Below are 26,630 nucleotides of genomic sequence, written 5' to 3'. Positions count from 1 at the left end.
ATATATAATTTTTATCCTTCAGTTCTCAATAAAAAAATGTTCTGTTTGTCCTAGCAAATCCAGGTTACATTAATAATTGTGTTTGTGTATTATTTTTTTTGTCAATGTCTTGTCCTCAGACTAATGAGGTAAACCAAGGTGATGCCCTAGAACACAACTTTAGCGCCTTGCTCAGTGCTTTAATGCTACCTATAAATCACGTCTTCCCAGTCTCGTCCTTTCCACAGGTAAGTTGTACAATATATTTCCTATTAAGTGAAAACGTCAGCTGGTCACTTGTCATGATGCAGGAAGTAAACTGACATGTTGATCACTGTTGCAGCCCACTGTGAAGACTTTGATGCGCACTTGGTCTGAATTATATAAAACATTTGCCCGCTGCGCTTCATTAGTTACTACAACGGATGAGAATGGGTGCTGTGAGGAGCTCTGCTCTCGGATACTTACAGCACTTGAGGATCAGCCAGTGGTAAGCCTGATTTATTTATCGTTTTCTATTTGTATTAATGCGCAGCCAAATTTCTGTGTAATATAGTACAACTTTTATCTACATAAGTGGGGTGTGTGATTTTTGAATTTGTGTGTTATGGTTTAATGTAAACACTGATCAGGCATTTCTCATTTTTTAGAGTTTCTTCCTGCTGGAAAGGATTGTTCAAGTTGTTACTATTATTGTGGATTCTATCAACTTCTCCCCTTATAGCACTAAATTCCAACCCAAAACAAAAGGTGAGATCTGGCTTCATGCAGTGGCCTCCATAACGGCTAAAGAGTTGAAGTTTGTTGCTGATTGTATTCTAGAAACCTTAATCTGCATAACACTGGCTTATTTTCTAAAACTGGACAGTGAAAAATCTGGTGCAGCTCTGCATAGAAAGCCAATCTGCTTCCAACTTCATCTTGTTCCATTTTTAATGTTAAAACCTAGTTCGAAGCTTATTGGTTTCTATGCAGAGCTCCACCAGATTTTGCACTCTCCAGTGTTCGTATATCAACCCCACAGAGCACAGCAATGGCGATCTTATAGCTGCACGATTCTGGATAAAATGAGAATCACAATTTATTTTTTCTTGGACCACATACACCCTATTAGATTTTCTGCAGATTGTCTTCAGATATAACAAAACCATATGATACAAGGTCAAAGCTCAATTTGTATGCAATCAGGCAGGCCCTTGCACTACATGGTTTTGATGAATCTGAAGACAAATCTGCAGAAAAACTGTCAGCATCTCTCCTGCTCTGATTCTTTATGCTCACTGGAACGATGAGCTGGGGCAGGGAGCGACCGCTGAGACGCCCATCAGTCCAGACAGCTGGCGGATCCAGAGTTCAAGTCGGGATGACACGCCGTCGCGACTGATTGCAGTGACATCCGCAGAGAGCGGATATCAGACCGCTCTCTGCTACAAACGGGTCACAGGAGTGCAAAACGAATTGCACACCTGTGACCCATAGGAGGAGCTCAGGCTGGACTTCTGCTTTAACCACTTAAGGACCAGGCCTATTTTTCAAACTTGTTTACAGGTTAAAAGAAAATTACTTGGCTGTGTTATTTATATATATATATATAATGTGTGTATATTTGCGCCGGCTTGTGGAATGGCGACAAGCTTTGGCACTTAAAAATCTCCATTTGCAACATTTAAAAATTTCTACAGCTAGGTTAGCAGTTTTGAAATGCAAAGGAGGTCTAGTGCTGAACGCTTCCATCATCCAATGTTATGGAGCCGAGGGGGGGCCCTCTTTCCCTCACTCGGCTTCATGCTACTGAGGGTACAGCATCGGATCGTCTCCGCCGATAACGCCCTGGTAAGCGGTGGAGATGACCGAGGGGAGGGTGCACCTCTTCCGCCGCCAATTAAAGTGATCTTGCAGCGAATCTGCCGCAGAGACCACTTATAAAGAGGACCACCTGCCGTTTTAGAAAAAAACAAGGTTATGGAAGCTGGGCAATGTTTAACTTTGCTTGCTGCCTTTTTTTTTTGTTTTTGACAGCTGTGAGCAGAGAACGGCTCTCCACTTGCATGCATCATGGAAATGCTGTAATTCAGATCGTAAGGGGGCTGAATCGAGATCATAATTTTTTTAACGATTAACCATGCAGCTTTAGGTGATCTATAAAATGTTTATTTTGTTTAATTTCAGCCCCTCACACTCCAACTGATTGGGCGAAGAGGAAGAAAGGGCCTCTGGGAAATCTAAATTCTTTAATGCAATTACTTGTGAGAGTAACTGAAGAATTTCACACTTTGTGCTCTGATCAGTCCCAGATTGAGGCAAATGCTTCAACGTTGTCTTCGATGGGATCTTCTATTCTGAACACCTTGTCTGTCTGCATCAGCCATGTCAGTTTACCTTCCATACTAAGGACCGTATTTTCACTACTGACAAAGCCTATTGCTGTGTTCTATGCCAAGACAAAGTGAGTGCAAAATACATGTTGTATTTAATCTGGTTTACATTGGTTTGTCTTTTGTTCTTTAAAATTTAGCTGTAAGAAATGGCAGAAAAAAATGTCCTGTCAAACTTTTGCAGTTTATTGACACTCTGTACATTTTGACGTTCACTGAACCCCAGTAGCCTTGTATTTTGACAGATGACAATTTTTCTCAAATCGCCTTTCAGGACAACCTTAGAGAGCGCAGCTCCGCCTCTTCTGTAGGAAACACCCACAGGCTTTAAATCCCTCCTCTTCCACCATGGCTTCAGTTATTGTGTTTCCTCCGCCATGGTGGAAGCATCAGGTTGGAGCCAGGGAGCTGCGTTCTCTCCAAGGCTGGAGACAGGCTTTTCCCTCATTGTTTTGCCTTCTTGGTGAGGTTGTGACTAAACCATCCCAGCTCCCCCACTGTACCTTTAAGGGGGGTCTCCGGAGTCCTCTGGTCTCGCCTGCTCACGGGAGCTTTAGGATCCATAGGGGATGCTGCGTCTGGTGCCCGGAGTCCGCAGGTCTTGGCCCCGGTGGTCGGGCAGGTACCGTTTCTTTGCAAAGAAACATGTCCTGCATGTCGGTTCCGGGTCCCGGTCTGGCGGGTGACGTCACGCCGGCGACGCGGCGTTTCCTGTGGAGGCGTGGCGCTCGTGGCTCCTGGCGCCTGGAACGCAGGGACTAGAGGGCGGGTTCTCTGACCGGCGCTTCCGTTTCCGGCTCCTATTGATGACGCGGAGCCCGGGAAACTCAAAAACCCAGCGTTTTCCTCTACAGCTGTCTCTCTGCAATGGAGGAAAGAGTTACAGCGACGGCGGATGCCTGTTGTGTTTTGTTGTTTCCTCCTTATGGGAGCCTGCTCTGCTCTGATGGAAGCTTGTGCTGGGCCATCTAGCAGAATCTCTGGTGGTTGCTATGTTTTTTCTTTCTTCTTAAAGGGGACATTTTTTACTCTGGTGGTGGTATTGGCACGGTGGTGTTTTTCCCTTGCTTAAGCTAATAGAGCTTTGATTTAAATCAGTTTAATTTTCTCGTTTCAGGAGAAAACTGCTAGTAAAACTAAACCAGCAAATCCACCAAGCCAAAGGAAATGTCCTTCCTGTAAAAACCCTTTGAGAGACTCTTGGCAGAAAGCCATGTGTAGATCATGTATTAAAGACCTAGTTGAAGAGGAATCTTCTCAACAAATTAAAGAATTATTTTCATCAGTCAGGGAACTCTCGGACTCACTTAGTTCAGTTAAATCCATGCTAGTACAGAGTTCGGTCCATACTGAGCCCCAGCAACCACCAGCAAGCCCAAGAGCTTCCACCTCCAGACCAGTAGTGGTGGACTCTGGGGATGAAGGGACAAGTACTCTTCCCTCACTTATAGACTCTGAGGAAGAGGAAGAAGAGGATACAAGCAGAACCTCTAAATATAAATTATCCCTGGAAGATGTGGATGAACTTTTAGGTGCAATCTACACTACCCTTGATATTCAGGAGGAAAGAGTACAACTATCAGTCCATGATAAGATGTACCAGGGTATGGATGACTCCAAACATAGAGTCTTTCCTGTTCATAAAGTGTTATCGGACACAGTTAAGAAAGAATGGAAGGACCCGGAAAAAGGTCCCTTCCTACCTAAATCTCTTAAGAGAAGATTTCCCTTTGAAAATAAAGAAACCCAGAGTGGATGCTGCCTTTTCACAGGTTTCTAGAAGGACAGATCTGGCCTTTGCAGACATGGGGGTCTTAAAAGATGCGATGGACAAAAGAGCAGATGCTCTCCTTAAAAAAGCTTGGGACTCCGCATCCGCCAGCCTAAAACCAGCCATGGCTTCCACGGTGGTAGCAAGAAACCTAGAATGCTGGGTAGAGAAACTGAAGGGCCACATTGAAGCAGGCACCCATAGGAAAGACCTTTTAGACTCCTTTCCTCTAATCCTTAATGCAATTAAGTACATGGCTGATGCATCAGCCAAATCAATTAAAATGGCAGCCAGATCCTCAGCACTTGTCAATTCAGCTAGGCGTGCAGTCTGGCTAAAAACGTGGTCAGGGGATACAGCCTCAAAGATTAAACTTTGTGGCATCCCCTTTTCAGGGGATTTTCTTTTTGGGCCAGACCTGGAAACAGTCTTAGATAGAACGGCCGATAAAAAGAAGGCTTTCCCAGCCAAGAAGAAACAGGCGTTTAAAAAGAATTTTCGTGCTGTTCAACAACCCTACAAAAATAGAAGATGTCAACAAAAAACGTTGGATCCCTCAAAAGGGTAGGGGAAGAGGTGGGGTTCTCTTCAGATCTCCTCCAGATCAAACCCCTAAAGACAAATGACAAAGCTACTCCAGTAGGGGGAAGACTGTCATCCTTTCTCCCTCAGTGGAGTCAAATATCCACAAGCCCTTTCGTAAAGAACATCATTTCACAAGGTTACAAACTGGAATTCTCGGAGTGTCCGCCAAGCAGGTTTTACATTACAGCCCTTCCAAGAGACCAAGAAAAGGCTTCGGCCATGATGAACCTTTTACAGGATCTGATTCAACAAGAAGTCATTATCCAGGTCCCGAAACAGCAGGAGGGTCGGGGGTTTTATTCCCATATTTTTCTTGTAAAAAAACCTTCAGGCAAATACCGGTTGATTCTGAATCTAAAGATCCTGAACAGATCAATACGGTACAAACACTTCCGTATGGACACAATTTACTCCATCACAAAATTGTTGTCTCCAGGCTGCTTCATGGCATCCCTGGACCTAAGGGATGCCTATTTACATGTGCCAATAGCACCAGCTTCCCAAAAATTCCTTCGCCTGGCCATCAATCTGGGAACATCAGTATGGCATCTCCAATTCAGGGCCCTACCATTCGGCCTGTCATCTTCCCCCAGAGTTTTCACAAAGATTATGGCGGAAGCCCTGGAGCCTCTAAAACTGAGAGGGATCTCGGTCGTACCATACCTGGACGACCTATTATTTTTCGCAGATTCCAGGGATCAGCTTGTGACGAACCTCCAAACGTCAGACTCATCTCAAAAATCTAGCAGTGATCTATGTGCTAAAGCAAGGGGGAACCAGGAGCAAAGGGCTCATGGACTTAGCCAATCAACTTCTGTCATGGGCGGAAATAAATGTGGCCTCCCTATCGGCAGTCCACCTGAAGGGATCACAAAATCTCCTAGCAGATCTGCTAAGCAGAAAAAGAGTGGTGGAAGCAGAATGGAGTCTGAACCAGGAGGTGTTCGATATGATATCGGAGGAATGGGTCATCCCCAAGTGGACCTGTTTTCAAGTCAACAAAATGCGAAGGTCCAGGAATTCTTTTCGATTCACAGAATGGATCAGGCAGTGGGGATAGACGCCTTAGCACACCCATGGAATTACCGGCTGTGTTACGCCTTTCCCCCTTTTCCACTAATCCCTCTGGTCCTAAGGAAATTCAGGGAGGAAAACACCAACTTGCTCCTGATCGCTCCTTTTTGGCCAAAAAGGCCTTGGTTTGCAACACTTTTGAACCTGGCCTCAAAACCTCCCTGGAGATTACCATACAGAAAGGATCTATTGACACAGGGCTCTGTGTGCCATCCGGAAGCAAGCAGGCTACATCTAAGTGCTTGGTTTCTGAAGAAGACCTTCTAAAATCTAAAGGACTTTCTGATAAAGTAGTTAAAACTCTACTATCTAGTAGAAAAGAGGTAACTAGGTCCATCTACCTCAAGGTATGGAAGAAATTTAACTCTTGGTGTTCTTCCAAAAATTTCGAAATCAAGAGTACTATTTCAGTTCTGGAATTTCTCCATGAAGGAATGGAGAAAGGTCTAGCCGCCAGCACCCTGAAAACACAGGTAGCGGCTCTCTGTTTATCTTGAAAGATCTTTGTCCAAAGAAACTTTAATTTCTAGATTTTTTAGGGCTCTGGCTCGAAATAGGCCGATAGCCCTCAAAGTTTTCCCTTGTTGGGACTTATCTATTGTTTTGCAAGGTCTCACGGGAGCTCCGTTTGAACCTTTACAGAGTGCATCGTTAAAAAATTTATGTCTTAAAACAATTTTTTTAGTTGCCATTACATCAGCAAGGAGAATCAGTGAGCTCCAAGCTCTAGCAATTAAGGAACCCTTCCTTAGAGTTTTGCCAGACCGAGTGGTCCTTCAAACGGATCCAGCCTTCCTACCGAAAGTGGCCTCAACTTTCCATCGGTCGCAAGAAATAATTCTACCAACATTTTCCTCAGTTCCGGCTAATGCAGGAGAAGAAGCTTTCCATACACTGGATGTAAGGAGATGTCTGTTACAGTTCCTTTCCGTCACCAAGGAGTTCAGGAAATCAAACGCTCTTTTTGTGGTATTCTCTGGTTCCCGTAAAGGGGAAAAAGCTTCTAAGAGTACGCTCGGTAGATGGCTTAGACAAGCAATTTCTGAAGCCTATCAAGCAAAAGGAGAAGTTCCTCCTTCTGGGATCGCTGCGCACTCTACAAGGTCAACCGCAGTTTCCTGGGCCGAAAGGGCCGGTGCTACGCCTGATCAGATCTGTAAGGCTGCTACTTGGTCCAGTTTCTCAACTTTTATTCGGCACTACAGGTTGGACTTGCTGTCGGCCGCAGATCAAGCCTTCGGCAGGAAGGTACTGCAGGCAGTAGTCCCACCCTAGGGTAAGTTACTTGGTTATCCTCTCCAAGGTTGTCCTGAAAGGCGATTTGAGAAAGGCCTAGTTAGACTTACCGGTAACGGTATTTCTAAGAGCCTTTCAGGACAACCGCTATTTCCCTCCCTAAATGTGTATAAAAAAGTAAAGTATGTATCTATCATGGTGTTGTGGTTCTCTGTGCTTTGTTTTCCAGTGCCGGAGGCCACACAATAACTGAAGCCATGGTGGAAGAGGAGGGATTTAAAGCCTGTGGGTGTTTCCTACAGAAGAGGCGGAGCTGCGCTCTCTAAGGTTGTCCTGAAAGGCTCTTAGAAATACCGTCACCGGTAAGTCTAACTAGTCCTTTCTGAGTGTCTGGTTTAGCAGAAAAGCTAGTTTTCCCTAAAGGCCGCATTCACACCTGAGTTTTCAGCTCGTAAAACTCCCAACCAGCACAATATCGTTCATTTCAATAGCCCCGTTTTTGTCTCCACGAAGCTCCAAAAAAAGTATATGTGTTTTTTTTTTTTTTTTGCAGATTACAGGCGGTTTTTTTTGTTTAGTTTTTTTCCTGCTTTTTACATTGGTGACCTTTTTTGACCTGTAAAAAAGCACTGCAAAAACGCACAACTTTCTGCCTTAAAACAAAATGCTCAGGTGTGAATGCAGCCTAAAGCTTCCTGTTTTTGGCAAACCCATCTGGGCAATGCTTTTCTAAGTATGTCATTCAAGGACAAGGTCTTCACCACCACCACCACCCCCCCTCAGGATTTACACATGCTGTAGTCGGCTGTAGTAGTCCTTTCCTATACTAAATTGACTTTGGGTAGGTTATAGGTTCAGTGTTTTTTATTTTATTGTCTGGTTGTCATTTGTAGGCTGGTTTGTTTTTGAAAGCTTTTGGTTTTTGCACAAGGCTGACGTCTGTCCTGTAACATCGGTCCAGTTTGCTGTCAACCTTCAATATCTGTGCAAATTATCAAAATAAAGTGAAAGCATTGACTCGCAGCTCAGGATCCGTTGAAATAATTTTTTTTGGTAATTTATTCAATTGTAAACAACTGTTTTGTTGTAACTAAATTGTATCTGTTTTTTTTTTTTTTTTTTTTTTAGGTCTGACTCTCCAAAAGTGTACAGTTCTCTAGGCAGTAAGGTGAAGTGCTATTTTTTATTTCTCTCTGTTGGACTAGTATGTCATTCCTGATCTTTTTATAAGAAGCTCCAATATTTTGTCATCGGTGTACTGAATGATATCTTCTTTCCTAGTTGGATAAACTTCTTGGTGAGTTGCTCTCCTGTTTGGGCTCTCGATACACTGGATCCTATGACAACGATCTGCTTGAAGCGCTCTCACCTTTGCTCTGCGCCATATTTCTACACAAGAACAAGCAGTTGCGCACTCAGGCTGCACAGTTTTGGAATGGGTCGTTTGCTAAGGCAGCCACGTTGGTTTATCCAGATGAACTCAAGTAAGCATTTTAAGAGCTACTTCTCACCAGCTTTGTTGCGCAACGTTGCCAAATGCAGCCCTAATGCATCGCCAAAAGCAATTTGCTTTATGTTCTATTGCGTCAGTTCACATCAACAAGCAAAAAGACAGGTTGCATGCTTATGCATCTTCTTTTAATGTGCTAAATTTTATTCTAATGGTCTGCTGACTACAAATGTCTCAGCTAAGCACACCCTCTTGCATGCTGGCTTAGCCTAAGAGCAGATGGATTCCAAGAAGTTAAATTCTACATGAATCATCTGCCCTTAAAGCAATCCTGCATTCAAGAGGGTGTGCTTGGCTGAGAAAGCTCTTCCTTTCCTCCTGTAGATTTCCGAGGATGTGACATTTTATTTAGGCTTGAAACTAGAAAGTCGCACAAAAAAATGTAAAAACTGTTTAAAACAAAGCGGAGGTCGACCCTAAAAATAAATTTTAATGTAATAAAAACATTTCGTTTGAGGCATTTTTTTTTTTTTAAGATCTTGTTACTAAGCAGACTTCCTAATCTGCCTTCTTCCTATCCGCGGTGGTCCTACTCCTCGTCCTGACTCGCCTGGCCTCCTGGGAAATGAGTGTCATAATTTCCCAGGAGTCTGTGGAAGGTTAGGGAGTAGTCGTTTTATTTGCATACTTCTGTTATCTTAGTTGTCATAACAATGGGGCGGGACCTTCCTCCGTCGCCGCCCGTTATGGCAACTATACAAACTTACGGCGCTACAAACGTAGTTTAACTGCACATGCACGAGATCGAGAGGTGCATGCTGGTTACCCAGCATGCACCTCTCAGGAAAACCAGCAAGATAAATCTACTGGGCTTCACATGCCCATAGCTAAGATGGAAATGGGCAGAAGATTGATTACAACATATTCTGTAAGTGTGTTTTTTTTTTTTTTTTTTTTTATTACTGAACAGATCGGGAAGTATTTGATATCTTTTATTGCATATATATTGTACTAATTTTGAGATTGTAAAAAAAAAAAAAAAATTATGGCCGAAACACCACTTTAACTATAATATACCTTTCTATCTTTTGACTAATGCAAGTCGCATAAGGATTAAAAATAGTCAGTGTTGGTCATGGTGCAGTGTAAGACTTCTGGGCGGTTTTCCTCTTGCTTTGTGCCCATATCCTCGTACGGGTTTCCTGTTACAAAGCTAGGGGAAGAATGAATGACCTATGAGCATGCTGAGCAGCGCTATTGTAGACCCAGTCACACCACATGTACATCTGCTGCAGTTGTAGACAAGAATTGTAGTCTTTTCATTCAGAGTGGGCGGAGCCCTGCATGGCAGCGCTGTTTTGGAAAAGTGACAGCGGGCGCGGGGAGAGGTTCCCCTGCCTGCTGTCACCGAAGGCAAATTTATTCTTTATAGTAGTAGGTCCTGCAAAGCTGTCATCCAATGTAAATACACCTATTAAAATTGTTTTTAATTTTTTTTTTTATCTTTTTAAATAGACCTGTTTTAAGTCAAGTTAAAGTAAAAACTCCCCTCCTGTTACCTGGCTTCACCTTTACTACTACAGCTGAGGAGTCAAGTGGCCCCTATTCTGATAATGTAAGTCTTTTATATTGGTATATTGTAATATCTTGTATATGATCTGCCTATACAAATGTTTTCCTTATGTAAACTAGCCATGTAGTGGAATGCCAGCACCCTTTTTGTACACTGATTTAAATTGATAATCCATACAGTAATGTTTACTGCTTTTTTTTATTTTTGCTGTAGATGGAAAACTCTCAGCTGGGAACCAAGGTTAGCGGTATTGAGATGAAATCCACTGGGAAAAGAGACTCCTTACTGGCCAGAGCAGAAGAGCCTAAAAATAAAAGCACTCCAACAAAAATTCCATCTGCCAAGGTAAGGCATGTATATTTTTATTGGTCATGGTCTGTTTTTCTGACAGACTAAAAAGCAGTTGCAAAGATACAAGTCCCTTTAGGCTCGGTTCACACCTATGCGAATTGAACGTGTTTCCTCGCATCCAAGTCGCATAGCAGGAGAATGTGACTGGCTCTCTATGGAGCTGGTTCACATATCTCCACAGCAGGTCCAGTGCAGGAAAAACATGTGCCTTTTTTTTTTTTTTTTTGGTGGTGGTTCAGGTCTGAATTCAGCCCAGACTCGGACCTGAAACGGTGAACCGGCACGCACCGGACCCCTTCTGTGCGACGGATGCGGCGATGGTGTGAACCGAGCCTTACACACAAGTACTAAGTAAACAGGTTTCAGCATATCTGTCTTCAGGCAAAAAAGTGGTTGGTTAAAAATGTAGTTTCTGTAAAATTATAAAGCTGGGCACTTTGTAAAGCTGTGAATTTGCCTGCCTCAAACATTCCACAAATGCACTTGTATACAGTATTGTATGTTTTCTGCCTTTATAACCGTGGTTTATCCGCTTTGCTTGCCAAGATCCTGGTTTTGTTGGTGTCTTTTTTAAATGGTGTAGTATTGCATACAAAGGGGAGACACATAGGAATAAGAGTGCTTTTTCATTAAAGAAGAAAAAAAATGCTGCTTCTCATATTTGATGCATGCAATTGGTATGTTTTGATTGTTATACTGACTTAAAGTGGTTGTAAACCTCAGGCATGAAATATGAGCAAAGCATCTCCCCTCTATATAGTGTATACTATGAGCGCTAAGTGTCCTTTCTGTCTGCTGCTTTGTTTGTCTGCAATCAGCATGAATCACTTCTGACAAGTTATCCTGACACCAAGAGAAAACATGTGATGGGGAGGGACTGCAGATAAAAAAAAAAAAAGTACAACATATGTAGGAGGATTTGTTTTAATCTGTGTATCACCTGAGGTCATTCACTTTACTGGGTATATGTAAAGGTTTACAACTACCGTATTTATCGGCGTATACCGCGCACTTTTTTGCCCTGAAATTCAGGGCAAAATCGTGGGTGCGCGATATACGCCGATACCCGCGCCGAGTTTGAACTACTGCGCCGGCATATACCGAGCGCAGTACACTCGGGCAGGCTCGGCTCCTCTCGCAGTCATGTCCTGGACACACAGGACGTGACTGCGAGAGGCGCCGAGCCTGCCTGACTATACACGAGTGTACTGCGCTCGGTATATGCCGGCGCAGTAGTTCAAACTCGGCGCGGGAAGCGGTGAGGACGCCGGACCCGACGAGGACACCACCGAAGCCGCAGACGGACCCCGGACCCGACGAGGCCGCCGCGCAAGACACCAAAACTAGTACTAAAATGTTTTTTTTTTACCGGAATGCGGGTCCACTTTAGGGGTGCGCGCAATACCCCGATAAATACGGTACTTTTAAAGCAGTGCTTTGAAACATTGACCCAGCATACAAATGTAAATATGGTTTCTGACTTTCCTGGTAGGCGTGTTTCAAAAAAGCCAGCAATTTTCTTTTAGAAAGGGAACTATTACTGAATGCTGATCCTATTATTGACTCTGTTTTTAAACTGATTGCATTATATTTTAAATAGTTAAAACTGGAGTTTTCATCTCCGAACACCAAAAAGAAAATCTTGGAAGAGGAGCAGTCGTCTGACTTTGTATTTATCCCTCCTGAAGCTAAAGAGAGAGTTCTTACAGAACATCAGAAGGAAGTCCTTCGCACAAAAAGGTTTGTTGGTGGGATATGGACATAAACGTACATGTGAAAACTGGTATGCAGACTTCTGCAATGGGGTCGATTTACTAAAACTGGAGTGTGTTAAATCTACTCTGCGGAGAAACCGTTCAGCTTCCAGGTTTTTTTTTTTTGTCAAAACTTAATTAAGCTGAAGTTAGACGCTGATTGGCTACCATGCAGAGCCTGTGTGTCATGCCAGAATAGATTCTGTGAATGCACCACAGCAGTTGGCCAGGTTTCTGGTTTCCTAGGTTGCCACTTTTTTTTAAGTGACCATCTTTTCACGATTGTTATCAGTCCCCTATGGACTGTCTTTATATTCACTTTTAGATTTTCAGTTTGCGCTCATCATTCTTTATTCACATCTTTTCACTGCACTTTCTGTTCACTCCTTGGTTATGTAAAGAAATTTAAAAGTCTTTGTAGGAAATTTATCTAGATTTTAGTGTAGGTTTTTTAGATGCCATTTGCAACCAAATGTCATTGGTATTTACCATTGCTATGATTTTGCCCACTGCAACCATTCTCATGCCCTTTTTAAAAAAAGGTTAGCATGGCAGGCTAGAATAGAATGTCATAGAAATATGCCATTCAGATGATATATCCATAAAGGTTTTTTTAATTTTAAGACCCGGACCATTATGCAGCTAAAGGACCTTGCCCCTTTTTGCGATTCGGCACTGCGTCGCTTTAACTGACAATTGCGTGACGTGGCTCCCAAACAAAATTGGCTTTTTTTTTTTTCACAAATAGGGCTTTCTTTTGGTGGTATTTGATCACCTCCTGCGTTTTTGTTTTTTTTGCGCTATAAACAAAACTAGAGCGACATTTTTGAAAAAAAATGCAATATTTTTTTTTTTTTTTTTTTTCTATAATATCCCCAAAAAAGAAACTTTTTTTTTTTTTTTTTTTTTCCCTCAGTTTAGGCCGATTTCGTATTCTTCTATGTATTTTTGGTAAAAATGTACAAAATAGGGGATAGCTTTATGGCATTTTTATTATTTATTTTTTTTAACTTCCAATGGCGGTGATCAGCGATTTGTATTTCTTTTTTTTTCTCTCCCCGTGACTGCGACATTATGGCGGAAACATCGGACAATTTTGACACATTTTTGGGACCATTGTAATTTTCACAGCAAAAACTGCTATAAAAATGCATTGATTACTGTGAAAATGACAATTGCAGTTTAGGAATTAACCACTAGGGGGCGCTGTAGGGTTTAAGTGTGACCTCATGTGTTTCTAACTGTAGGGGGGCGGGGCTGGACTTGTGACATCATTGATCGTCTTTCCCTATATCGGGGAACAGACGATCAGTGCCACTGTAAAGAACGGGGAAGGTGTGTTTTATATACACCTCCCCGTTCAGCTCCTGTGACCAATCGCGGGACACCGGCTGCGATCGGGTCCCGAGGCCGCGGAGCTTTGGACCGGCTGGGCACTTAAAGGGGATGTACAGGTACGTGCTGGTGCCCAACCGTGCCATTCTGCCAACGTATATCGGCGTTGGGCGGTCCTTAAGTGGTTAAATATATGAACGTGTTGAACAATGTTGCCTTAACCTCTCCGTTTTTTTTTTACCAGGGTGGACATACCGACCATGTATAACAATTTAGATGCATCGCAGGACACCGCTTTGTTCACACAATATACTCAGAGCCAGGAAATTGCATTGTAAGTACAGTTAGTTTACTACTACACTATTGGACATAAAATTGTCATCTCCAATCTTGCCATTCGTTTTGTTCTAGGGACAAGCCAGAAGTAAAGGTGGATGCTACAGAAAATGCTGCTCAATCCAAGGTAACAATATTATTATGCTTTTGTTAAGTCCTGCCCCACCTTATATTTTGAAACTGGTATGTTACACAGATACTATATTGCTTGCAACTATTTGCAATTTAACTATGAGTAATGCTTGTATAAATAACCAAAGGACAATTAAAGTGGTTGTAAAGGCTGAAGGTTTTTACATTTTTTTTTTTTTTTTTGCATTCTATGCATTAAGGCATGGGTCTTCAAACTATGGCCCTCCGGTTGTTCAAGAACTACAATTCCCATCATGCCTAGTCATGTCCGTGAATGTCAGAGTTTTACAATGCCTCATGGGATGTGTAGTTCCGCAACAGCTGGAGGCCCGTAGTTTGAGGATCCCTGCATTAAGGTAAAGATCAACTGTGTACAGCAGCGCCCCCCCCCCATATTTACCAGAGTCTAAATTCGATCCAGTGATGTGCACTAAGGATGAGCTCTGGTGTGTTCGCATAGTACACGTGCAGAGCCCACCAGGAAGACTGCACGGCGCTGCACTAATCACAGCCAGGGAAACATTTCCCGATCTCTGCAGACGAGCATTGGGACAATGTCTCCCTGCCTGTGATTAGCGCAGCGCTGTGCAGATTTCCTGGTGGGCTCTGCACGTGTACTATGTGAACACGCCAGAGCTCATACTTAATGTGCACCAGAGCCGAGGCTCACCTGGATCTCTCACCCCCTCGTTGGCTGAGACATAGCCGGAGCCATTGGCTGCTGCCGTCAATCATAGGCAGTGGGAAGGGGGAGCCACACTGGCTCGGGAACGAGAGCACTTGGCGCAAGTGGCTTGCAATGGTGGCGCTTGGCAAGGGGGAGGGACCAGTTGAGCAGGCCCTAAAAAGGAGGATCGGGGCTGCTCTGTGCAAAACCATTGCACAGAACAGGTAAGTATAGCATGTTTGATATAGATATTGATTTTGTTTTTAAGAGCCTTTATCACTTTAAATATACTTTTAAAAAAAATGATGATAGCACTGTTTGGTATTTTAGTTTGTAATTGAGATAAAGACCACCAGGGAGCATTTTAAATGGTATTGCTGTCTGGGCAAATGTTGAAGATCGACAACTCCTGGCTTTTGCAGACTTGACACTAATTAAAAATGTTGTCTCTAAATTACTCTTGCATGTTATGGACTTTACATAAGGCTAATTCACCGATAAGTTTCTACATATTAAATTAACAGTATATTTTCTTTTTTTGGTTTTCCAGGAAGAACATACACCTCAAAAGGGAAGTGACGTAAAGGAAGAGGAACACGAAGCAAAAGAAGTTGCAGATATTGACTTGTTGGAAGTTGAAGTGTCAAAAACTTTGAATGACTCTTCTGTGTTAAACACTTCAAAAGAAGTGCAAAACTCCTCAAACATCAGCAATAGTTCTACCTCTTCGGATATGGTGGTAGGAACACCACCACAACCCATGAGCAGGAGACAGTCTTTTATCACCTTGGAAAAGTTTGACAGCTCTGAGAATCGCTCTTTTAGCCCTTTGTCAGAAGCAAAATTTCCAAAAGCAAAAGAGGTTATTTTAGTGCCAGACAGTCAAGAAGTAAAGGATACAAACCCAAAGCGCAAAGAAAAAGAATCAAAAAGAAATAAATTACAGGCAGAAACTGAATCACAAAATGATAAATCAAGACCTGCATCCAGAAGAAGATCGAGATCTTTACGTCAAGCTGAAGACGCAGAGAAGAAACTTGAAGCACCTGAACAACCTAGTCTGAAATGTGGAAGTGTTGCTGGTGCGGCACCTGCAGAGGAAATGGAAGACAATGAGTGTGTTCCAGAATCTCAGCTGCCTCAGCAGGAAGAAAATGTGGACCACGATAAGGAAAATTCAGCACCAGAGAATATTACAGACTTCAAAGAAAACACTCCACCAGAGACTAGTACAGCAGTAAAGGAAGACGCTCAACTGCCTCAGAAAGCACCTGGTAATCCAATTTTGTTGAGACGCTCTTCCAGGAGGCAATCGGAAATAGTGGAAGCTGTTAAGGAGGCTGCAACAGAAAAACCATCCCGGGTGAAAGAAGAGCAAAAAATCAATTTGAAAAAGATTCCTCCATCTAAAGAAACTCCTACTAAGCAACAAAGTGAAAAGCTTGTGAAAGCGGTTGAAAAGGAAGATACTGATTTGGCCAAAAATCTTGAAGAAAGTTCACAAGTTAATAAAACTTCGAACACTGATAATGATGAGGAGCTTCCAGACTCCAACTCCAGTGAGAAGACGATAAGAGGCAGATCTAGATATCAGACACGAAGGTCTCTGCAGGCTCTTCAGACTGCCAATGAAAATTCAGAGTCTGATAATTCTGAACCTCGTGAACCAACAGGCAAGCGAAAACGAGGTAGACCTAGGAAAGTGGATGGATCTGAAAAGGAAAAAGAGGAAAGCTCTCAGGAATCACAGATGAGTGATACAGCCAATTTCTACATGGAACCAACCAAAAGTGAGTGTGCTTCTGATGTGGTCTCTGAGGTAGATTCCCAACCCGAAATAGATGGAGAAACCTACATGAGTTCTTCAGATAACTCTGAATCGCGGGCAAAGATTCCAAGGTTGAAGGATGGCAGGAATACAGAGTTGGGCTCTACCGTGGAAATTAACAAAACCTATAATGTTTCCAAACTTGGCAGCATGGCGCAAAGCTTAATGACTGAACCTTCTGCTGGTGACTTTGCCACAGCAGTTTCTGATGTATTTAGAAATTCTGAAAACACCTCAGCAATTGACTGTCCCCATAAAAGAAGTCGGCGAGTCAAAAGGTCCAAGGGTTGTGACTGTTGTGAGGCCTCAGGAAGGGAAGAAAAGTCTTTCACGGAATTAAAATCCGAAGAAGCGGAAAGTAAATACAAGACTATGAACTCGTCTTCTGACATGCAGTTTAACTGTACTTTCTCAGGGCCATGCGCTGTTAGCACACCACTCGTTCCAGCAAAACAGCAACCATTTTTCAAAGTCTCTGCAACTGAGATTAAATCGGATACTGAGTCGGAGCTTGAACAAACAGTTCAATTTAGTAAGAGTGAGACGGAGGAAGTAACAGAAATTTATGTTCAAACAAAAACAATAGAAGCTTTGGAATCCTCAACGGAACCTACTACAGAGGTGACAGAAATTCAAAAATATGCACATGACAGTGTAAGCATTGAAAATCAATGTGTTAAAGAACCACGTGCAGAATATAAACAAAACAATGTTGAGGCAGAAAAAGAAAACTTCTGCAAGACTTTTGATGTAGAGACCATTGAAGCATCTACAAAGGACGAGACCTGTGTAAAACCAGAGGAGGAGCTGGAAGATGCTCAGGTTATAGTAGATGAGGGTAATGATGTGGTTGAAGAAAAAGATCATTCTGCCACGTCAAGCCAGGATTTTCCTGACGAGAACAATGCGGGGGCGGTCAAAGCTCCTGCTAAAGACATTGAAATAGTAGACTATTCAGCTGCAGAGATTAAGTTGCCTACTGCTGAGGAAACTGAAGCAGAGCTGGACAGAGCTTCTGCAGAGGAGGTTGAAGCAAATGTGGGTAAAGATTCAACTGAGTTGACTGAGCCCAAAGAAGCTATTGCTGAGGTGACTGAAGCAGAAATGGGCAAAGTTATTTTTGAAGGACAGGTGGAAAACGTTTTTGCAGGAGAGATTGATGTAGAGGTAATCGCAACTCCTGGGAAGTCTGAAGCAGAGGTGGAAAAAGCTTCTGCTGAGGAGACTGAAGCAGAGGTAAGCAAAGTTCCTGCTGAGGAGACTGAAGCAGAGGTAAGCAAAGTTCCTGCTGAGGAGACTGAAGCAGAGGTAGGCAACGTTCCTGCTGAGGAGACTGAAGCAGAGGTAGGCAAAGTTCCTGCTGAGGAGACTGAAGCAAGGGTGGAAACTGCTTATCCTGAGGAGATCGAAGCTGAGATGGACACAACTGCTCCCAATGAATCCGAAGCAGAAGTTAACACAGTCCCTCCTGGGGAGATGGAAGAAAGCACTGTCTGTCAGGAATCAAGTGTAGATAAGGTTGCTGAGACTTTAGCAAAAGAGAAAACTTTGAACATAAATGAAGAAAACATTCACCTTGAGAAAGAAAATTCTCAGAGGACTTGTGGGGAGAATGCAGAAACTTGTATAGTTCCATCTACTGACACATTGCCATACAAGGTCACCTTGTCTGAAGGAGCAAAAGTGGATGAAGATCTGACAACTGCTGCAGAGAAGTGTGCTGCTCCGAGAGGATCTGAAAATATGCAAATAAATCTGGGTGAAGGACATTCCAGCACAGATTCACCACCTAAACTAAAAGGCTTGACATCTATGGCTCTAGCCAATGACAGCCCCAGTGGAAGCTTCAGCTGGTCTCCATCTGCATCACCTTCAACCAGCATTCTAAAGAAAGGGCTAAAGAGACACCAGCAGGAAATGGACTCCCCCTCTTCGCTTAACAAGGTATACTTTCCTATCGGTTGCATCTTCGTCATAGAATTGGAAGCATTTTGCATTCTGGTTTACTTTTTTAATGCCATCTTTGTAAGTATCTTAAAATCTTTTTTTTATTTTTTTGCCGTTCTGTGAGCAGATTAGGAGAGTATCGTTTGCTGATCCAATATATCAGGAAGGATTGGCAGATGACATTGATCGCCGTAGCCCTGTGATTAGAAGCAATCAAAGTAACTCCCCATCTTCAAGAAGTCTTAAAATGCTAACGAGTACTCAGCCAAAGGTAATATTGCAATGCTTGCTTTTGACGTGTTTACTAAAATTCAACACCTCTAGCCACTTGTTTTGTGACTGTACCTTTAAATTCACTAGATTATCACCACCCCAACCAAAGGATTTGTCTCTCCTGGGTCTCGTGTTCTTGGATTTAAGAGTTCAAAGAAGAGTTTGGTAAGCTCAGATCATCACTTGTGTCATAACGGGTCCTTTTTTAAGCCCCATCCCTAGAAGTTTGGATTGGTATTAAGATTTAGCTTTTTATGATTTTAAAATTGCTAAATCATTTTAAACGTTTTTGTTTTAGATTTCAGAAATGACCAAAGAGTCCATGCCATCTCCTAAAGAGAGCGTCTACCCAGCACTAATGAACTGTGCAGCGTCCATTGATGTCATTCTTCCACAGATTACCTCCAATATGTGGTGAGAGATTTGCTTAACACAGTCTGAAGAGCTTGTCGTCTTGTACATACACATATACATAATTTTTTTATTTTTTTTAAATAGGGCCAGAGGACTTGTACAGTTTATCCGTGCTAAAAATATAAAAACAATTGGTGACCTCAGTACACTTACACCTTCTGAAATTAAGACCTTACCAATCCGTTCACCAAAGATCTCTACTGTGAAGAAAGCTCTGAGAACCTACCATGAGCAACAGGTGAGTTGGTTGTGACCAAGTTTGGGCAGTTATATGCCATAGCCTTTGCATCGCTTGCACAAGTAATCTTCTTTCTTCCTTTTTATTTTTTTTATTATAGACTAAGGCAAAAGGATTTGATGAATTTGCTGTCCTCGATGAAGCTGAAAAGTCATATAATGGGCTTGATGAGAGACCGATATACGCTGAAGAAAAACTTGAAACAGGTATTGTCTTGTTTTCTGGGAAGTCCTCCTACTCATTATCTATTCTTAGTGCTGCACACACATACATCGCACAATCTATTGGCAAAGTCCCAATGTTAAAAAAAAAAAAAAAATGATCTCATTAAAAAGTCTAATAGGTGTAGGTCCTCACAAAGTAAAGTGCTGGGAAGAATCCATCACCTAGAAGGAAAGGTTCACACAATGAGTGGACTACTTAAAGCGGGAGTTCACCCTTAAATGTTTTTTTCAAAAAATCCCCTTAGATGGATGCTCGTTTTGTCTAGGGGAATCGGCTAGTTGTTTTAAAATATGAGCATTACTTACCCGTTTTCGAGATGCATCTTCTTCGTCGCTTCCGGGTATGGGTCTTCGGGAGCGGGCGTTCCTTCTTGATTGACAGTCTTCCGAGAGGCTTCCGACGGTCGCATCCATCGCGTCACTCGTAGCTGAAAGAAGCCGAACGTCGGTGCGGCTCTATACTGCACCTGCGCACCGACGTTCGGCTTCTTTCGGAAAATCCTGACGCGATGGATGCGACCGTCGGAAGCCTCTCGGAAGACTGTCAATCAAAATAGGAACGCCCAGTCCCACAGCCCATACCCGGAAGCGGCGGAGAAGATGCATCTCGTAAACGGTAAGTACAGCTCATATTTTAAAACAACTAGCCGATTCCCCTAGACAAAACGAGCATCCATCTAGGGGGAAAAAGTTTTATGTACGGGTGAACCCCCGCTTTAATCAAAAGCAGTCAAACAGCTTGAATATCATCCACTTAGATTTCACCATACTTGTGGGAACATAGAGTGCATGAACACCAATAGGATCCTTAGACTCTCATCACATCATGTAAATGGGTATAAAAAATGTCATTGCGCAGTATTACTGACGAGTACCTTTATTAACTCAACGCAGTAAAAAACACATTTCAATCTAAGAAAAACAATCAATGTTTCCATCCAGTGTAATGGCTGACTGTTGAGCTTGACATCGTCGCGTAACCCAACTCCTTACACCGAATGACCAAACGTCATCATATAGCATAAGAACCCTTTGTGACAAACCAACCCAGTCTACTAAGAACATACCCAACCCTTATTAAAGATATTAATATTTTTTTCTTCTTTAAAGCGGAGGTTCTGTGGGAAAACGTTTTTTTTTTTTAAGACAAATCTGCTGCTGTTCCTATACTAATTATTTTACTCACTAGTGCCGTTCTTGCAGCCGCCAGGATCCTCGTTTCCAAGAAAATAATATTTTATAAAATATTATGATGGACATTGCCATCTTAATTGTGGGCTGAAGCGATCCTGTACCCTTTTCCGGGATGCGGCGAATGCTGATCTCCCAGCATTCACCGCGTAATCCCGCGCATGCGCAGTGTTGACGGCGAGCCGCGCCGTCAACACTGCACAGTTACCATCACAACGGCGGGCGGCGTCCTGAAAAGGACACGCCCCGCTGTGTCCATCACACTAGTGCTTCTCTATCAGCGCTTTGCGAGTCACGTGACCCACCTCCCGCGTCACGTGACTGCCCAGCTAGCGCGAGACCAGACGCCTAGCTATTTCTGAGGATGTGCTGTGATTGGCCTGAACGTCACTCCCTGGACACCATACAATCTGCTCCCACAATGCACAGAGCGGTCGGGGAAAAGAGCAACACGCCCACTCCCCGTAGGGATGAATACCCGGAAGTGGAGCAGATTAGAGGTAAGGGAGCATCGTGGACAAAAAATGTAAACAACATCAATCTTTAATGGCCTGAAGTGTATAAATGCAGTAAACTTCGTTTTGAGGGTGAACCTCCGCTTTAATGCTAAAATTGTATATCTTCAACCAACAGATTACACTCTGCACAGAGGGAGCACAGTGCCTGTGATCATTTGATCACTATGGGTTTATTTGTAACGGCTATCGCATGGTACGTGGGTCAACCACAGCACGCTGTACCCAATCAGAGATCAGTAGTGATCACATCTGTCATGAATGTGACCCATTCATGACTGTAATGCTCAATGTAAAAAGCAGAAAATCCCTGATCACCCCCATAGTAGTACATTGTTGCTATGGTGACAATGAGCTACTCTGATGAAAGTATGTGTAAAAAAACTGAATACATTTTTTATACATACTGTCTGTCCCTGATCACCACCACACCAGTTGTCTGATGTACTGCACTGATGACAGTATACTTAAAGCGGGGGTCCACCCAAAAAAAATTTTTTTAACATTACATCTAGCAGAGCCAGCATACTAAGGACATTTACTTTCGGCAGGTAATTTTTTTTTTCTCTTATCGTCCATGGACGGACACAGCTCCTTAAATCTTGACAAGTGGGTTATGTTCCCTGTTTACAGGAGAGGACTAGGCAGAAACATGTTAAATAGTTAAATACATGTTACATTAACAGAGTTGAACAGCCCCGCCCAGGGGGCGGTCCCTCCAGACATAACCCTCCTCACTGCAGCTTGCAGCCTCAGTTTCGTTCTGCCTAGCAAAGGAGAAGGACGTATGGCTCCCTTTGGGCCCAGCGCCCTGAGGAGAAATTTTATTTTATTTTATTTTACTTTACTTTTTCTTGAAGAATCTTCTTTCAACTGTTGGCTGAGAGACAGGCTGGATATTATAGATCCTTGTAGTCTACTCAGTCCGACCAGCAAGCGTGGGCACACCTTTGCAAAGAGGCTTGGTCTGCCACGCCATACCTCATGACTCCTGAGGTGGCCGGTGAGCTTTGCTCCGAGGTCCACATATGACTGAGCTGTGGTGTTGCCTCAATCACAGTGGACCGGGCCGACAGCTACCTCCATTGCGGTTGTAGGTCTGTCAGGAATGCGTCAGCGAGTCCTCGCTCGGACGGGTAAGTACAGTCCCTCCTGCTTCGGTGGGTTGGTACAGCTGGGCATTCCTGGGGTTCGGGGGTCCCTTCCCCTTACTTCCCTGCTCCTTTCCCTTGCTGCATTGCTAACATTGCCGCTGTCAGGGGGGAGGGGGCCTTCCTGAGGGGACTGTGTTATCTGGCCTGTGTTTTTTCTTTTTTGTATTGGGCTTTCCTGTGAGGTAAAAAGCCCTGTGATGAGCACAGATGTTTATGATTATACTTCAGCAGACGCTGACTGATTGGTGACACCTGTAATGGTTTTGCTTTTTATGCTGTATCTGTGTCTTATCCTTAAATAAAACAGCCCTATGAGGCTTTTCCTGTTTAAACACAGGTCCCTGCAAAAGTTACCTCACGGTTCTTTTCCTCACAGGCAGCGCTGTGCAGTCTCCTCCTGAGGGAGTCCCCTGGTTACCCCTGGTCAGCGCAGCAAGTGGGTGAGAGGCCCTGAATAGGGCTCTAGGAGCTTTTGTCTATTTGTATGGACAGGTGTGCATATTATAATACACACTATATGTAAATATTGGAGTCAGTATCTGGGTCCTTCCCCACATGCTGGTGGTGGCAGCAGGTGTTAGCACCTGTGATTCCCACAGAGTTTTTATTGTTAGTCCTGGACACAGTTGTGCCAGGGTGGGGGTGGACTGCGGGCGGGCGGTAAAAGAGTGCCCCCTTCCCCCGTTATCCCCTGGGGAATGCTCTGTTATGGAGCCATGGACTAGGTACCTAGTTAAAAAAAAAAAAAAAAAGGCAGAATAAGGCATTTATGGGTGCGCTTTTTACTGCTGCAAGGGACTCTCCTAAGCTGCATAGTGCAGCTGGGTTTCCGCTGAGGGCTCGGTCTTTTTTGGATCACACAAATCAGACCGCTGTGTAGGTTTTTTCCTTCTGTGCCCTTCTTTGATAATTTCTGAGATGCGGAATGAGAAAAGCCACTGAGGGCTTTTGTAGTCCCTCACCGCCGGGCGGGAACCCCTACTTGTATGGATCTGACTGATAGAAGATCCGAAGTACTGACCCGTTCCATGTTTACCATGCTGCGGCCTATTGTGGCCACTACACTGGGGTCTCAGTGGTCGCTGGCGCTATTTTTTGGGAGATTTTTCAATTACATTGAAGACTCCCATTGGCGCCCATTTTGTCGTAGCCACGCTATGGCGCAGCTTACATTGTGCTGGCCTTTTTCCTGTGGCCGCGTTCTGAACGCTCGGCGGCCATCTTGGAGTAGTCCTGACCCCTAGTGCTGTATACAACTCACAGAGTGAGCATTTTGCACCAGACAGTGGAGGAGCACCGACTCTCTCCTGAGGTTATTAGCCTAGCGGACCAGCTGGTCCAGGGCCTCATATAGGTCTGTGATGCTTCATTGAATGCTGCGCCCTTGTTATCCAGGGCGTCTGTTTCAGAATGGTTTTATGCACACGGTGGTGTAGTGCTTAACTCCATTACTTGGCAGCAAAAGAGTCATTGGTTCGAATCTGCACACTGACGCCAATCTGCACACTGACGCCAATCTGCCTGGAGCTTGCATTGTCGCTCCCTGTGTCTGTGTGGGTTTCTTCCGGGTACTCCGGTTTCCTCCAAAGACATGTGTGCATACACCTACATAATATACATACACACTATGTGTGTGTATTATTTAGGGGCAACCCTCCCAGGCCGTCAAAGGCCCAGCTGGGGGACTAATCTGTCCCTGGGTGCATAAGCCGATCACGCCGGCACCCAAATCCTGCCAATGTATATAGCCTTCCCTCCCTGTCTCTAGGTGGGAGGGGCGGCTTGCAGGTTCACAATTCAGTGAAACCTCCCTGCTCTCCGACTAGTGGGTCTGCGAGGTGGTCTCTTCGGAGTACTAGATAGGGTTTCCTCCTATCCACAGAACAAAGTTCTGTCCTTGTGTCTTCCCCTCCCGGCACGTCGGTCTGCCTTGGGCAGTGTGGGATTTGCTAAGCTGCAAGGTAATTTTACCTTTCCTGCAGGACGAGAGTTTTGGGGTTTTCTATGGGCCTCAGGCCCTAAATACCTTTGTGAACGTCGGGTAGTTCCGCATGGAATCCATTTGTTCGGTGGTAGCTGCGCTTCATCCGGGGGATGTCCTGACGTCCTCGGACATCAGGGACGCATACATGCATGTCCCGTTTTGCACATGTCACAGTGTTTTTTTCTGTGCTTCGTGATGAGAGAAGGGTCTCTGTCAGCCTGTGGCCCTCCCTTTTGATCTGGCGTCAGCACCATGGGTTTTCAGCTAGGAGCTCGCACTTATTTGAATTTTGTTGGGACAGCGAGGCTTTGCCTCATTGGCTACTTTGACGACTTTCTTCTGAGAGCAGCTTCTGTCTCCGACCTAGTGGATGGGTTATTCCCATTCAGACCCTCCGAAGATTCGGGTGGATGTTAAACGTTTAGGCCAGAAAGTGTAGCTCAGTGGCAGCAAGCCTGCCCTACATGTGTGCGACCCAGGGTTCAAATTATGGGCATGCTAGGTTCCGACTCAGCGTTGGAGTATCTAGTGTTGATCCAGACTCCTCAGTGGCAAAGGTCCTTCTTCCCCTGGAGAAATTGCAGACTCTTCAGTCTGCGGAGAAGGTATTGGCATCACGCAATCGGTCTTCTCTCCGGGCGCCTGCTGGTTCAGGGTCTGTGGGTAGCCTCCTTCAAGGTGGTACTGTATGCCCAGTTCCACACCCTGGTTTTCCAGTGGAACTACTGTCCAGGTGGTAAAAATCTCTTGTCTCTGAAATCATTAGATTCCTGTGCGCCACCTAGTCAGAGTCCCTCTGAGTTGGTGACAGAGATTCCCGACTCTTCGGTCCGGGAAGTTGTTCCTTCCTTCCAGTGGTCGGTGTTTACGACGAATGCCAGCTCACGGGTTGTGAACCTGGAGGTTCACAAAACTGGGGGGTCCAGTCGGCCCTGAGTCGCTGGACTTGCGTGGACCTATGACCACACCTCCTTGAATGTGTCTGGTCTCGGTAGCTACCCAGGGTCGGGCCTGGCTAGTGCCTGGTGGAAGACCGCCTGGGAATACCAGGTGCTGTCTACTGTTCATTGTCCTACTATTTTAGGCGATCAGGCTATGCTTCTCCTTGTGGTCGACCAATCTGGTTTCAGCCGGACAACGCCACGGCCGTGGCTTCAGTCTACCATCAGGTATGCCGGCAGGCAGACTACTGGAGTCGCCAGATGCTGGACCAGGGCGACTGGTCTTTGTGCTTGGGGTGTTTCGGCTCCCTTGCAGGAGGTGAGCCTCACATGGCATGGATCTCCTGGCAGCTTGTCTCCGCCGCAAGGGTGTCAGTTAGTGGCCAGGTCTAGTGATCTTGTACAGACGCGTCAGTCGCGCTGGTGGCCCTGTGTTGTCTGTATCGGTGATTTTTTGCCATTCCTCCATGGTAATTGCTTCCTCGGCCGCTCCACAGAGTGGATGCTGAGGAGATCCCGATGATTCTAATCGCTCCAGATTAATCTCGGCGTCCTTGGTACGCTGATATCGGGCGCCTGGTAGCGGAGGCACCCTGGCGATTGCCAGGGCAGGAGGTTCCTGTCTCAAGGTCCCATACTTCCTCCTGTTGTACAGTCACTGACTTGCTTAACATGGTTATTGGAAGCCAGACTTTAGGTGACCAGGGTCTGTCTGACTCGGTCATCTCAACAGGGCACCGTAGTCTTCTTCCGGAGGATCTACCGTCGCACCTCTCTTGGTGCGAAGGGATGGAGTGACGTCCACGGGCGTACTTTCAATGTCCAGGGTCCTGCTGTTTTTAAAGCTTGGATTGGATCTAAAAATTGCTTAAAGCACCGTTTGGGGGCAGATTTCAGCCTTGGCTGTGTTCTTTTAGTGGCCTTTTTGCGGCCCGTTCCCTGGTGGGTCCCCTTTTTTTGTGCGCAAGGGGTTTGTCATATACTTTCCCCTCTTGGCCCATCTCTTCCCCCATGAGTTTTGACTCTGGTGCTCTCGGTTCTTCAGGAACCTTCCTTTTGGAAACATCAGAGATTTTCTCTTGACACTATCTCAGAAGGTGGCCCCTTTAGTGGCCTTTACCTCTGTTAGAGGGGTTTCTGAGTTGGCGGTCTTGTCTTGCAAGCCGCCATGCTTGATCCCCCATAAGGATTAGGTGATGGTGCGACCTTCCCTTCTTCCGAAGGAGGTTTCGGCCTTTCATACTTTAGGCGTGGTACGCGCTTTGCGGGTATACCAGCCTACTACGGCTCCATTTCGGAGCTT

General features: G+C 44.5%; 1 protein-coding gene across 6 annotated transcripts in view; it reads left to right on the top strand.

Moving 5' to 3' along the window:
* The window catches only part of RIF1 (replication timing regulatory factor 1), a 59,925-nt gene that overhangs the window by 27,432 nt on the left and 5,863 nt on the right, over positions 1–26,630 (top strand). For 2 of the 6 annotated variants that reach the window (XM_040357998.1, XM_040357997.1), the window contains exons 19-35: positions 120–227; positions 323–469; positions 630–729; positions 2,149–2,425; positions 8,149–8,188; positions 8,302–8,504; positions 9,986–10,085; positions 10,257–10,388; positions 11,995–12,134; positions 13,728–13,817; positions 13,895–13,946; positions 15,169–18,390; positions 18,521–18,664; positions 18,754–18,831; positions 18,965–19,080; positions 19,165–19,318; positions 19,419–19,524. In XM_040357998.1, coding sequence (XP_040213932.1) covers positions 120–227; positions 323–469; positions 630–729; positions 2,149–2,425; positions 8,149–8,188; positions 8,302–8,504; positions 9,986–10,085; positions 10,257–10,388; positions 11,995–12,134; positions 13,728–13,817; positions 13,895–13,946; positions 15,169–18,390; positions 18,521–18,664; positions 18,754–18,831; positions 18,965–19,080; positions 19,165–19,318; positions 19,419–19,524 — 5,209 coding nt within the window. The remainder of the gene's footprint in view (positions 1–119; positions 228–322; positions 470–629; positions 730–2,148; positions 2,426–8,148; positions 8,189–8,301; positions 8,505–9,985; positions 10,086–10,256; positions 10,389–11,994; positions 12,135–13,727; positions 13,818–13,894; positions 13,947–15,168; positions 18,391–18,520; positions 18,665–18,753; positions 18,832–18,964; positions 19,081–19,164; positions 19,319–19,418; positions 19,525–26,630) is intronic. The other 4 variants (XM_040358002.1, XM_040358003.1, XM_040358000.1 and 1 more) reach the window with 4 other exon arrangements.

Source organism: Rana temporaria, chromosome 6 (genome assembly GCF_905171775.1).
Source record: "Rana temporaria chromosome 6, aRanTem1.1, whole genome shotgun sequence".
In the NCBI taxonomy this organism is placed as follows: Eukaryota; Metazoa; Chordata; class Amphibia; order Anura; family Ranidae; genus Rana; species Rana temporaria.
This window is presented reverse-complemented; position numbering and strand designations above follow the sequence as displayed.